The 14,401-nt window shown below is 38.3% G+C and overlaps 1 protein-coding gene across 2 annotated transcripts in view; it reads left to right on the top strand.

Annotated features, from left to right (window-relative positions):
- slc2a9l2 (solute carrier family 2 member 9, like 2) overlaps window positions 1-13,412 on the top strand; it is a 244,081-nt gene extending 230,669 nt beyond the window's left edge. For both annotated transcript variants that reach the window (XM_014131731.3, XM_014131730.3), the window contains exon 13: window positions 13,063-13,412. In XM_014131731.3, coding sequence (XP_013987206.1) covers window positions 13,063-13,314 — 252 coding nt within the window. In that variant the 3' untranslated portion in view covers window positions 13,315-13,412. The remainder of the gene's footprint in view (window positions 1-13,062) is intronic.
- The last annotated feature ends 989 nt before the right edge of the window (window positions 13,413-14,401 follow it).

Here is a 14,401-nt window from a genome sequence, read left to right as displayed (position 1 = left end):
TGATTGTTACTAACTGCTTTTCCTGCCCATTTTTTTAGATATTATTATGTTCTCTCTCTGTGTGTGTGTGTGTGTGTGTGTGTGTGTGTGTGTGTGTGTGTGTGTGTGTGTGTGTGTGTGTGTGTGTGTGTGTGTGTGTGTGTGTGTGTGTGTGTGTGTGTGTGTGTGTGTGTGTGTGTGTGTGTGTGTGTGTGTGCTTGGGGACCTTCAATGCTGCAGAAATGTTTTGGTACCTTTCCCCAGATCTGTGCGCTCGACACAATCCTGTCTCAGAGCTTTCCGAACAATTCCTTCGACCTCATGGCTTGGTTTTTGTTCTGACATGCACTGTCAACTGTGGAACCTTATGTAGACAGGTGTGTGCCTGTCCAAATCATGTCCAATCAATTGAATTTACCATAGGAGGACTCAAGTTGTGGAAACATTTCAAGGATGATCAATGGAAACAGGATGCACCTGAGCTTAATTTCGAGTCTCATAGAAAAGGGTCTGAATACTTATGTAAATAAGGTATTCCTGTTTTTGATGTTTTATACATTTGCAAAAATGTCTGAAAACCAGTTTTTGCTTTGTCATTATGGGTTATTGTGTGTAGATTGATGAGGAAAAACATTTATTTCATCCATTTTATAATAAGGCCGAAAAAGTCTAGGAGTCTGAATACTTTCTGAAGGCATTGTATGTTGTGGTCCATGCGGCTGATAATGATGGAGCATGTCACAAAGTAATATGTTTTACAAGTTTGTAATACATCAGTTATTTTAATGTTAATCCAACAGTGAGCCACTTATTGCAGAGCAAAAATTGCATTTAGGCCTACCTTCACTATGAAGTACATTTGTCTATCCTTAAGGAAAATTGTTTTAGGTGCATTATGTCCATCTTGCTAGCTAACTTGGTGACACAAGCAAGGAATAAGAGCGTCAATCTTTGTAGACACACCCAAATAAGCATAAGCATTGTGTGCTTCTCCCACAACATTATTAAGCCTGTACCAGGGCCTGGAACTGACTTTTTGGTCCACTAGCCACTGTGGCAGGTAGATGAAAAAATCTACCAGTCTCTTAGACTTTTTACCAGCCAATTTCGCCATTGCAGAATAAAGACAAAAAAAAACCATTCACATCACAGAAAACATTCTTTGTTAGGTCTCTTTAACTTGTTAAGACATTATATGTATTCATAATGTGGCTTACATATCCACTCCTAATTTTCTACAGTGGGGTAATAGTAACCAATTGAAAAATAAGACACATTTTTTGAGGTGAACTGTCCCTTTAACTATGAGAGACACGCTCTGAGTAGAGGGAGTTTCTTTTTCCACAAGCCAGGGTATAGCCTCAAAACATGGTTGAAAGTATAATTTTGATAACATAGATGGTCAGTCCTTGCATCCATTGCTATGTCTATGAATTTGAGAGTGGTTACATTTCTCCAGGCCCATCCCTCAGCATTTAAACAACCCCAAAAATATTTTTGTATAATATTGGGAGTTGAGATATAAAGTTTACAACAATAGAAAGCGAAAATTCTCCTATTTTTTAACAGTAGCCTACATCTTTTTTTCTGGTGCCCTGTTGCTCAGTTGGTAGAACATGGCGCTTGCAACACCAGGGTTGTGGATTCGATTCCCATGGGGACCAGTACGAAAAAGTAAAAAAATGTAAATCGCTCTGGATTATAGTGTCTGCTAAATGACTAAAATGTAAATATTTGCTAGAGGAGGATCATATAGCATGTTTTTGCGAAAGAAAATGTATATTGTTCCCAAACGCTCGTTTGCTACCCACCACGTTGCTGGTACAGTCGACCAACTTACCTGCCAATACCAAAGTTTACCCACAATTGGCGGGTCTTAATTTTATGCCCTACCCTGTATGAATGCGAAAAAAAGGGATTATGCTCGATTAAATTAATTAAGGTCAGGCACCACAGGTTGAAATGTAGTTTTTGCCTCGACCTATACATTTTCAGATTTGTTAGGATTTTGGTCTGTTACTATTAGTTAAGTAAACATAAAACATGTCAAAACTTGCAAATGTGTATTTTCTTCAGTTTATCATACTGTCATCAACATTTTCATGATTTTGAACCACTTTAAAATGGACATACATCAATAATTTCAAAGGGCACTACATTGAATTACACCTAATTTCAAAGCCCATTTCATAAAGAATGTTACAAACTGGACTACAATTAGTAACTTACTTTGAAGAGATGGTGATTGGGTTGATATTTACTTTTGGAATTTGGTAGTCTTAATCCAGTGTACTTGATTAAGATTAAGGCAGACTCTTCCCACATGCCAATACATTTTTCTCAGCTTCAGAAGCATCTGCATTCACCACATGTTGTGTGGTTACCCTTAGATATATTCTCCAGACTTGCCCAGAGGGAATTGTTGACATGCTGTCAATTTATTATTCTAGATCACATTTAATTTGGAAAAATGCACCAAAAATGCATTTTACTTACACGTCTTTAGTATTCTACAGATAGAAAGTATATATCCACCATCTGCTCTGGACAAGTCCGGTCCTCGAGTGTCTTAACAAAATGAAAAAGTCCTAAAATGTTTTATTCAAAAAAGTGTTTTGTGTCTACATTCAACTGGTAAAAGTGAATTGTGATATGATTAAGAGAGAAAAAAATCCTATTAGGGTGTGGTGCCTCTCCTGTCTATTAACAATGACTGGAACCAGGAACGTGCATAGGCCAATAATTCAAAATGGATTTTCAATCATAGGAAAGTAGGCACAGATTGACGCTGCATACCCTGGGGACTCCTGAACTTGTATTTCTGTTTTAGCACATTTGGGGATTTTAAGCATAAAAAAACTATTAGATGTCGTAAAATTTCAATTAAATGTCAAGTCTCAAATAGCCGCCTGTCCCTTTTTGATAGCCGGGCAACCGCACATTTTTCAGCAAATAAACGCCTGTTTCAAATTAACGCTGGGTCTAATTGAATTGTTCACAAGGTTACCATGAATTACTATGGATTGATTACAAGGTTTAATGTTTGATTTATTACATTAAATAATTCAGTTATGACTGTAAAAAAAAGTATGTCAATCATATGTATTTATCTGCAGTAAGAAACTGCTAGCCATTGCCTGCTAAAAGCTAGCTAACTGGCAAGCACAAAAACAGTCAACAACTTCGGGAGTACAGAACCCTAGAAATCAACTGATCGCCCTCTAGTGGTGAATAAAAGAACTGACAAATGCACAATCAAAGAGGAGAATAAAGTGCATTCGGAAAGTATTCAGACCCCTTTCATTTTTCCACATTTTGTTACCTTACAGCTTTATTCTAAAATGGATTAAATAAAAATGTTCCTCATCAATCTGCACACACTACCCCATAATGACAAACTGAAACAGTTTATATATTTTTGCTAATTTATTAAAAATAATAACCGGGACATCCGTATTTACATAAGTATTCAGACCCTTTGCTATGAGACTCGAAATTGAGCTCAGGTGCATTCTGTTTCCATTGATCATCCTTGAGATGTTTCCACAACTTGATTGGAGTCCACCTATGGTAAATTCAATTGATTGGACAGTATTTGGAAATGCACACACCTGTCTTTATAAGGTCACACAGTTGACAGTACATGTCAGAGCAACAACTAAGCCATGAGGTCGAATTAATTGTCCGTAGAGCTCTGAGACAGGATTGTGTCGAGGCACAGATCTGGGGAAGGGTACCAAAAAATGTCTGCAGCATTAAGGGTCCCCAAGAACACATCATTCTTATGACATGGCAGGTGGCAGCGTGGTAGAAACTGAAGGGAAGCCGCCATCTAAAATTCAAGGGGACATTTTTATAACTATGTCTCCAGAAGATAGAGCATGAGCGCGCAGTTTAAAAAACTGGATCTATTGCCTGGGCTACTGGGGGAGGTTGAGGCCTTAAATTCAGGAATGGATTCTAGTAATAAAATGATGGAAGAAATACGAGCTATACGAAAATAAGATATTGAAACTAACATGGACTGCCTAAAAGACACTACAGAGAGGCTACGGCATGATAATAAAACAATGAAAGCCGAATTACTTGATCTAAAGTGCAGAAGTATGAAAAATAATATTGTTATAATGGGAATAAGGGAGGATGAAAATAAACTATCAGTCAACGGAGGAAAAAGTCAAGGTATTCATGAAACATAATCTCAAGATAACTGACAAACAGGTGGAAACAATTGATTTTCAAAGGGCTCACTGTTTTGGTGGCAGAGCAGAGGGAAGGCCCCGTCCGATCGTAGCTATGCTAACCCACTACAAAATGAAAATTGCCTTGTTACAACAGGGTATGGAATTGAAGAACACCCCATTCTCTATTAATTAACAATTTCCCCATGAAATAGTGGAGAGACGATGTGCACTGTACCCCACTTTCAAAAAGCTCCGAGCAGAGAAGCAGAATGTTCGTCTAGTGGTTGATAAATTATATGTAAACAACCAAATTTTCAAGGACTCGAAGATTACAACATGGCTGTGAGTGATAGCTACCTCCTGTTGAAGTAGTTCCCGATACATATTTGTACCATATTACACAGTACAAATATGGATTAATTTGTTTTATACAACAACAACAAAACAAAAAAATTTGTGCATGGACTTTTTTTTGTTCATACAGTATGGAACCGTGGCCTTAAAATAAGGTTGGACTTATGGTAATGCAGAATGGGTATGATGAAGTTATCCTTTTTCTATTTAGGCAATATGTAATTTTGGACTATATGGACTTAAAATCAGGTTGATTTAGGGATAGGCGAAGATAGGGAAGGCTGACCTTATATCTTTGATTGTTTATTTATTTAATTAGAAGATTCTACATTAGAAATACCAAGTTTTTTTGTGTGTTTTTTTTCATATGATATGGCCTAATTGTAGAGGTGGGATATATTATGACTTAATAGTTGTTATATAGTGTGGCTCTTGTTCGCGGATGTGATTCTGAACGATTAGCTTTTAAGATAAAACTTAATAAATATGAGTAGAATTATTGTAGGGGTACGATTAAGGATTATATTATATTTAAAAACCTGCCTAGGTTCTCTATTGGAGTAGGCCTATACGATCCTAAAATAATTGGTGTCTCAGTGGCGGATTTAGGAATGGGCGGGCAGCCACCCAGGGCGGCATCTTGCCGGGGGCGGCACAGGGAGCCCGCACAATTTTGTTGACATTTGCACGATTGGTTTTCTATCGCTCATTTGCACGTCACGTCCATGATATCATGTCACCGTGTGGGACTGTGGGTAAATTAACCTTGTTGAAATCGGCGCCCTGATTCGAGTTTGTGAGCTAGGCAGGCTACTACCTGGGAAGGTCTCCCACTCAGAAGTACGAGATGGGGAGGGGGGCAGGGGTAGATTGACCTCAGGTCTCCCCACTGGAAGCCCAAGGTAGGGGGAGCGGGGGAATCTATCAAATAGCGTACCTCTAACTTTGTACAGTACTAATGCAATTAGTAAAATCAGTCACACTACGAAATGCTACCAAATAAACCACAATTCATTCATAATACTGTGAATATACACTACCGTTCAAAAGTTTGGGGTCACTTAGGAAAGTCCTTGTTTTTGAAAGAAAAGCTCATTTTTTGTCCATTAAAATAACATGAAATTGATTAGAAATACAGTGTAGACATTGTTAATGTTGTAAATTACTATTGTAGCTGGAAACGGCAGATTTTTTTATGGAATATCTACATAGGCGTACAGAGGCCCATTATCAGCAACCATCACTCCTGTGTTCCAATGGCACATTGTGTGAGCTAATCCAAGTTTATCACTTTAAAAGGCTAATTGAGCATTAGAAAACCCTTTTGCAATTATGTTAGCACAGCTGAAAACTGTTGTTTTGATTAAATAAGCAATAAAACTGGTCTTCTTTAGACTAGTTGAGTATCTGGGTCATCAGCATTTGTGGGTTCGATTACAGGCTCAAAATGGCCAGAAACAAATAACATTCTTCTGAAACTCGTCAGTCTATTCTTGTTCTGAGAAATGAAGGCTATTCCATGCAAGAAATTGCTAAGAAACTGAAGATCTCGTAAAACGCTGCGTACTACTCCCTTCACAGAACATAGCAAACTGGCTCTAATCAGAATAGAAAGAGGAGTGGGAGGCCCCGGTGCACAACTGAGCAAGAGGACAAGTACATTAGAGTGTCTAGTTTGAGAAACAGACGCCTCACAAGTCCTCAACAGGCAGCTTCATTAAATAGTACCTGCAAAACACCAGTCTCAACGTCAACAGTGAAGAGGCGACTCCGGGATGCTGGCAGAGTTGCAAAGAAAAAGCCATATCTCAGACTGGCCAATAAAAAGAAAAGATTAAGATGGGCAAAAGAACACAGACACTGGACAGAGGAACTCTGCCTAGAAGGCCAGCATCCCGGAGTCACCGCTTCACGTTGTGATGCCTAAGACAAATTTTTACTTGCAGTCATTAGCAGCCGTTAGATTCTATGTGCCTTGTTCCTTCTTTTTTTGTCAGAATATAACAGGATTTAATGAGGACTACATTAAATATGTCTTGCATGTAATGGACATCTTGCGATATATTGTACTTGTTTTGTCTTCATTTTTTCAAAATTGTTTCAACAATTGAATACAATGAACTGAGCAGGCTGGGCTGACATGCTTATAGCCTTGCTAGGACGTTCTAAATATGAGCATGCATTCAAAAGATTGCCGTTATTATTTCTATTCATATGATCTATTATTGTTACTATTTTTTTTTATTTTTTTTTATGACTGTTTCCCATGTTATTTGGTTAGTTCTCGTAAAAAGCACCCTCTTGTATATTTATGTTATCATGGGACTGCCCATATTTCCCTCTGGCCAACGCCAATTTGCGGCCAATTGTTTGCCTTAGGACGCAAAGATGCGTCATGAGTCAGGGAGATCATCTGATAGTCATAGTGACAACAGACCTAGATATGGGGGGAGGTTTTAGTGGGTGGATTATTACAGCAATTGGAGGTTTACAAATAACTGTGCAAACAGATCCGCAAGGAAGATGGATTATTTTAAATATGCTATTGGACCAAAAACAGATCCGGCTAATTAATCTATATGGCCAAATAATGATCATCCACACTTCTTTGAAAATATATATCATAATCTATTGAGCTCACAAGCAACAAATGAATCTATTATTATGGTGGGAGATTGTAATACGTTTTTAAGTACCTCAATGGATCGTAAAGGAAATCACTCTACAAACTATCACCCTCAAGCACTAAAGGAGATCATGAAGATTATGGATACATTAGAACTAGTGGATACATGGATGTTGAAAAACCCTGACCTAGTAAGATGTACATGGAGGCTTAATCAAGCTAGCCATCTTGATTACTTCCTAGTCTCATTCTTGCTGGCATCAAAAGTTTTAAAGTATTAATAGGAGACCGAATGCGATCGGACCACCATCTAATTGGCCTCCATATAACTCTTACAGATTTTTCACGTGGATGCGGATATTGGAAATGTTATCAAAGCCTATTAGATGACAATTTGTTCTTAACTAAGACAAAATAATTCATAATTGACTTTTTTTGCACAACCTAGGTACAGCAGATCCCCTTATTGTACGGGACACTTTCAAATGTACTTTTAGAGGCCATTCAATACAATACTCATCATTAAAACAATAGCAGTTTAGGTCAAAAGAGATTAGACAAATAAAGGAAATAGAGGAAGTAACAGCGCAGGTAAATGGTAGTGGAAACTGTACCAGAGGCACAAAATAGGTCAGAGGAAAAACAAAAATAAATGGAAGTACTTATTCAAGAACGATTAAGTGTAATGTATTACAAAAAATAAAGTGAATTGGATGGAACATGGTGGAAAATGTACAGCATTTTTCTTGAATGTTCAACGTAGAAAAATAATTTACAGAATCTCGTTACAAATGATGGAGTCATCCATGATTCACCAAATTATATTTTAAAAGAGGATGCACAATATTTTAAGCATATGTTTTCTTTTTGTCTCCTCCATTTCCACTGATTGATGTAAACTCTAAGGATTTCTTTCCTAATAATAATAATGTAAAATTAACAAATTTACAGAAAGACATGTGTGAAGGCCAACTTACAGAAGAGGAACTAAAATCTTTTCAGTCTGGAAAAACACCATGGCTGTCACGGATCCCTCTGGAACTTTCATTGTGCACACCTGGCCCTTATGCCAATGTGACAAGGGCTTGACGGTATACCAGTAGAGGTATATCAGACCTTTTTTGATGTACTCAGAGATTCATTATTAGCATGTTTTATTTACTCCTAAACAAATGGTAGACTTTCAGGTACTCCACAAGAGGTTCTGATTTCATTACTACTTAAACAGGACCCAGGTGGTAAGTATAAAGATCCAGTCCATTTAAAAAAACTGGAGGACTCTAGTTCTTGTTGTGATGTGAAGATCTTGGCGAAATGCAGAGCACATAGCATAAAAAAGGTATTACCAGATATTGTTCATCCTGATCAGACAAGTTTTTTACATTGACGATATATTGAAGATAATATACGACAATTACTTGAAACAATTGAACATTGTGAAACATCCAAGATACCATGCCTGGTCTTCATAGCAGATTTTCAGAAGGCATTTGATAAAGTACGAATAGAATTTATATATAAATGCCTGAATTACTTTAATTTTGGTGAATCGCTTGGGGAAAAAATATGTACAGTTGAAGTCGTAAGTTTACATTCAGGTTGGTATTAACAAGAAATCTGTGGAGTGGTTGAAAGTAAACTTACGACTACAACTGTACATGGACAGTAATCTGGCAGTATCACATCAGCTCTTTATCACTTGAATGTCATTCAGAAAATTGTTTCCTGAATCACCTTGTCACGTCCTGACCAGTAGAGGGTGTAGTTGGGTCAGGACGTGGCAGAAGAGAAGTGTGTAGGTTGGTTTGTGTCGTTTATTTTGGCCGTGTGGCTTCCAATCGGGCACAGCTGTAGAGGGTTGTTGCTGATTGGGAGTCACACATAAGTAGCCTACTTTTCCTTTGGGGTTTGTGGGTAATTGTTTCTGTTAGTGTTTGCACCTGACAGGACTGTTTTGGCTGTCAGTTTTCTTGTTTTTGTAAAGTGTTCACGTTGGTCTATTTAATTCTTATGATGAACACTAACTCCGCTGCACCTTGGTCTTCTTCCGACGACGGCCGTCGAAGAACCCGGTTAATGACAGTATCAGTTTTTGTTTTATTAATCATGTTAAAGTTGCTCTTTGTGTTAGAAACATTCGATTTTGTAATTGCATACATTATTTTGGATATGTGTGCACATAAAAACAGTTTTCACTCCGTAACAAAGTGAAATGCGAAATGTTACAGGGTAACAGTAAACTTCCGAGATCTCCATACATTTTTATATCTTAATGCAGTGGTTATCAACCGGTCATTCAACTGGTTGATCTCCAAGGCATTCGTAGTCGATCACCAAGCATTTCTGTGAAAAAAACAACAACAAAGTGTTCCCATTTTGAACCATTTCATGTGTCTGAAGGTAGAACTCCTCCTACCCAGTCGCCCCAGAGAGCAAATCAAGTGCACCTATAGGCCTAATGCTGGCCAGTCAGATAGCTCAGATCACTGTGTCTGCACAGTTTCCTCGAGCAATAGGCTGTAAAATGAAGCCACGAACACACAGCATTGAGACTGAGATTTCAAACCTTTTAAAACCATGACTAGAGAGAGACTCAATGAATACAGCAAAGAGCTGCTTTTTTTATAATTAAGTTTATTTTGAAGTTGTTATTCAGCACTGTCAACACCACACTTTTATAAGCCATAAAATAAGAGTTCTCCCTACTTCCACTCACTGCAGCTGCAACTAATGAGTATAGCAAAGTGTTTCGATAACCTTCCATTGTTATTATTAGCGGCTTGTCTCTTTTTTAATATCTATTTTTTTATGTTTTAATTTCACTTTCTCTTGTCATGGAAGTAACAACATGAATTGGTGCATGTGGCATAAATAATGCAGAGCGACTTGAGTTTCGCCAACAGCTGGAAGACTGTGTCCCCTTTTCTCAGGGAGGGACGGGGTGAATCGGGTGAGAGGCAGCCTCCCTGCTGCTCTCTCCTTTCCTCCCTCCCCTCAGACTGACCATCAGATGCAGGCCATCCAGCAAAATAAAACAAAGCTAATTATTGTGCTTACTCAGCTGTGCCTCACAAGTAATACAGCAAATGATATATTACCGGTGTGATCGTATACCGAACATTTTGAAATATAATTTGAAAATGGTCTGAGAAGAACAACAATGACGAGGCAATTCAAGCATAGCCAATATGTGATAATGTATTGGGCCTCATAGCCTATTGCACAAACCTCCTTGTTACAGAATTGTTTTTAGTAGGTTAATGTTGCATAGGCTTATTATTATTATTATTATTTTTGTTTAAAAAACTATCTGAGCGGTCGATCTTGCTTTGGACTCAGAAAGTGATCTTGACTCAGAAAAGGTTGGTGACCACTGTCTTAATATATTCACATGAAAAAAAGGCTAATTATTAAAGACTTTGTAACAGCTCTAAACAGTTGTCCGCTACAAGAAATGCTCACTGGTACCCTAGTTTATAGAAAGACCCATATATAATGTCATTTTAAAAATCATTATATGATTATCACAATGTAGCATACGTCACTGCTGGAGTGCTAGAGGATAATCAAAAATGTAAAAGGTAGAAACTGCATTATAAATCATCTTGCATTCCCAAAATGACAGTTTGCCATTCTGAAAACGCATAATAATAATGTTGAGTAAAGCCTAGTCAAGCAGCTAATTTGCTGTCCTTGGGTCGGCCTCCCCTTGGGCCATTAAGAGTATGAGCACAGTCTGCATAAACCAACCCCCAGACACACACACACACACACACACACACACACACACACACACACACACACACACACACAGTAGCCCTCTCCTTGTCAACTGGGACAAGCCATTGCCCCCACAATGCAGTGACCATGACCAAAAAGAGCCTCTCGAAGGCCAGGCCCATTATTGCACTGGGGACACCTCTCCCTGATCAGATGTATTAACTTTTATATCCCCTCCATTATGGACATTTAATTATCCTTGTGTCCCCATCACATGCCGAACAGATTGCAGCCACCGAGGATAGACTTCTCTAGGTCAGTGTATGTTTGTGTATGTGTCAGGGAGGCTAAATGTGCCAAGCCAGCACTGCAGACAATAAAGCTTACCCTCTAAAACAGAAACCACCTCCTTTCTCACGTCAATCAATAGGCCAGTGAAAAAAATCAATCTTAGCAATAACAGGAAGTTGAAATATTTTTATAGGAAATGCGTTTGGAATTAGCATTACTCATCTGTCCGTGTAATGCAAAATTCATCGGACTAAGGGATTTTTTCAACTTTTGCAAATTAGTGTTACATCACAGAAACCATATATTTTTTTTTCAGTTTGGGTCAGGCTTCCAAATACAGCCTTGTTTATCTTCTTATGAAATATTTGAAAGAGGAAAAACCGTGTCTCGATGTGACACAGTAATAACCCATAAGGCCTTAGGAGGGCGGATGTCAACAGGAAGTAGTTGGGCTTTGAGGTCACCATTGTATGGGTATTGTGTACTTTATGACAGGTATATTAGACTGTTTGGAAAATAGCTTTTAGTGCATCATGTCCTCATGAACAATAGATTCAAACTCCCAGTCTGGGGTCAATCGAGATTCCCAGGCAGTCTCCCTCTGGTAATCTGCCTGGCCGGATTTGAAATCCCTCATTAAACTGAATGGTTGACAGTGCAGGGTCAGATTTCAAAGATGTTGGGTATATTTGTGGTTCCCTGTAGATTTTGGATTCTTTCTCTATTCCCTGCAACTTCTCAGCATTGGACTGTGTGTTTTTCAGTAGTCCCAATTATTTCCCAGGCTCGTCCTTCTGAATTTATTTGATTCTTTGTTTGATTCTGAAATGTTTCTAAAATGTAATCCAATATTCCGTTTGGCCTGAATACATTTAGTTCATTTAAGAATTTGTAAAGCTCCCACTGAGAGGGAGTCAGGTCAGAGAAATGTAATTCCCAGCAGGTCATACACTCTTAGAAAAAAGGGTTCCAAAAGGGTTCTTCGGCTGTCCCCATAAGAGAACCCTTATTTGTTCCAGGTTGAACTCTTTTGGTCTAAGAGTGTAGTCCCAGTGAGATTCAGAGCAAACAAAGAGCCATTTTAAACATTAAAAAAAAAAAAAATCTTATGAGAACAGCCAAAGAACCCTTTTAGGTTCTAGATAGCACCATTTTTTCTAACAGTGTAGTCCCATTCTCAGAAGTAATTGCAAATACACTTTCTACTCACTACCAAATACATTATATAGATTATATAATTATAGAACATACAGCATTACATGCTTGCAAAGCTTCAGCTCTTCAGTAGGCCTATGCAAGCACTAGGTCCAGCCACACTCCGTTGCCTGTGTTTCTTTTTTACTGATGATTTACTGCTCTGAGAGTAGGGACAGGCGACATTGATGCTCCCTGCTTGGTGACTTTTTAAGAAGTGTGACTCGCCACTGAGTTTCAATTCCCTTTGGTCCCCCTGGAGGTTATCTAAATGTAGAAATGGACTACAGAGTTAGTATAACTACTCTGGTGACTTGCAAATGTGTGTGTGTGTGTGTGTGTCCGTCCGTCCGTCCGTCCGCCTGTGCTTGATGGGAATTGAACTGCACTGACCACAATGGAATGGAGAGCACGCCTCAGGAGAATGAGGCTTTTATTGCTTGTCACACTGTCACACCAACAGTTTCACACAGATGGCTAGATGCCTCTGTACACACACTTCAGGCTGACAGCTCAGGGAAGCCTATCTTTTTGTGAGGGGGAAGTTTGGGCTGGAAATGAAGGTGAAATGTTTGTAAATGTGGCAAGTCTTGGCAGATTTGAAATTTGTTGTTGTTGACATCTGTAAACGGGAAGTCGCCCCACTATGTATTATGATGTCATATTGCTGAGTATACCTTTAAAACATTTTGGTGTGTGTGTGTGTCTCCACAGGAGTCCCTGCAGACCTATGCCTTCCTGGTGTTCCTGGTGGTATGTGTGCTGGGTGCTGTGTACCTCTACTTTATTCTGCCCGAGACCAAAAACAAGACCTTTATGGACATCAGCCAGAGCTTTGCCAAAATCAACAAGGTTCCGTTGGGTGACAAGGAAATTGAGAACGAACTTGCCATCAAGGCTGGGTCAAAGGATGTAGAAGAAAATGGAAAAGTCATCATCGATGGTGAGATGGAGAGTTCGTTTTGAATCAAAGAAAAGCCACCAGGTGTCAGTTTACTGTTGTACATACTGTATTTTGATTCACTGAAGTGAAATGTAATTTTTAAGATAAAGTTTTTCTGCTAGGTGAGTGTACGTTTTTTTTTGTATGCAATTATTTTCAATACATTTTTAAAGATCTCTTACCTATATAAAAAAAAAAACAGGCAATTGGCAAACAGTTATTGCAAATCTTTGGCCAATTTGCTGCAAATTTGCAAATTAGTTTTGAGGAAAACTTTTGCAGTAAATTTACAGCGACTTGTGAACTTCTGGCTAACAGTTCTGGAAAACTTGTGGCAAACATTTTACTGTTTGCTGCAGATGTGCTGCAAACTCATTATGAATATGCAAATTAGATCCGGGTTTTGGTTACTAACTTTGAATTGTTGTATCTACATAAACCAAATCACACATAATTTTAAATGAACTTGCTTCTCACAGTGAAAACTAAACATACTAAATGTGCTAAATATACTAAACCACATGTATTCAATGTCTTAACAGATAAAAAATAAATCGAATACAATTTGAAATCATCAGCATGCTAATGAAAATAGCAAAGTCTGAATATTTCCCAAATAAATTGTTTGCTGAATCTCTCATTTACATGAGAGAAATGTGGCTACCGCTTTACATTCTAGCTCGGTAATAAGATGTATTTACTCTGCAATTAGCTAGTAATTACCATTAGTTAACATAAATAGTTACCATGTTGTTTCCCCCAATACTTTCCTGATATCCCAACCAGCCCATGGTTGTTATCTGGAAACAGAGAAGATCATTTCTATGTAATAACGCCGAATCTGTGCTGGAAAATGCATCATTACCTGTTTCTCTTCAGTTATACCATTACATCCCTTCCCTATAACAAACATAACATAACAGTGACATATGTCGTTGTAAAGTGACACAAAATTCCTGACATGACAAGCAAAGCCCAGTTCACATTCAGATTCATTATTGACAAAAAAGATATGCACAAGATATGATGGATATCACAATTCAGTGGCATGGCGCCCCCACCCCCAACAATGTACAAAGGGTTAAAACCAAATGTGGGAAGAAGGGGCAA

Source organism: Salmo salar, chromosome 12 (genome assembly GCF_965601325.2).
Source record: "Salmo salar chromosome 12, fSalSal1, whole genome shotgun sequence".
NCBI lineage: Eukaryota > Metazoa > Chordata > Actinopteri > Salmoniformes > Salmonidae > Salmo > Salmo salar.
This window is presented reverse-complemented; position numbering and strand designations above follow the sequence as displayed.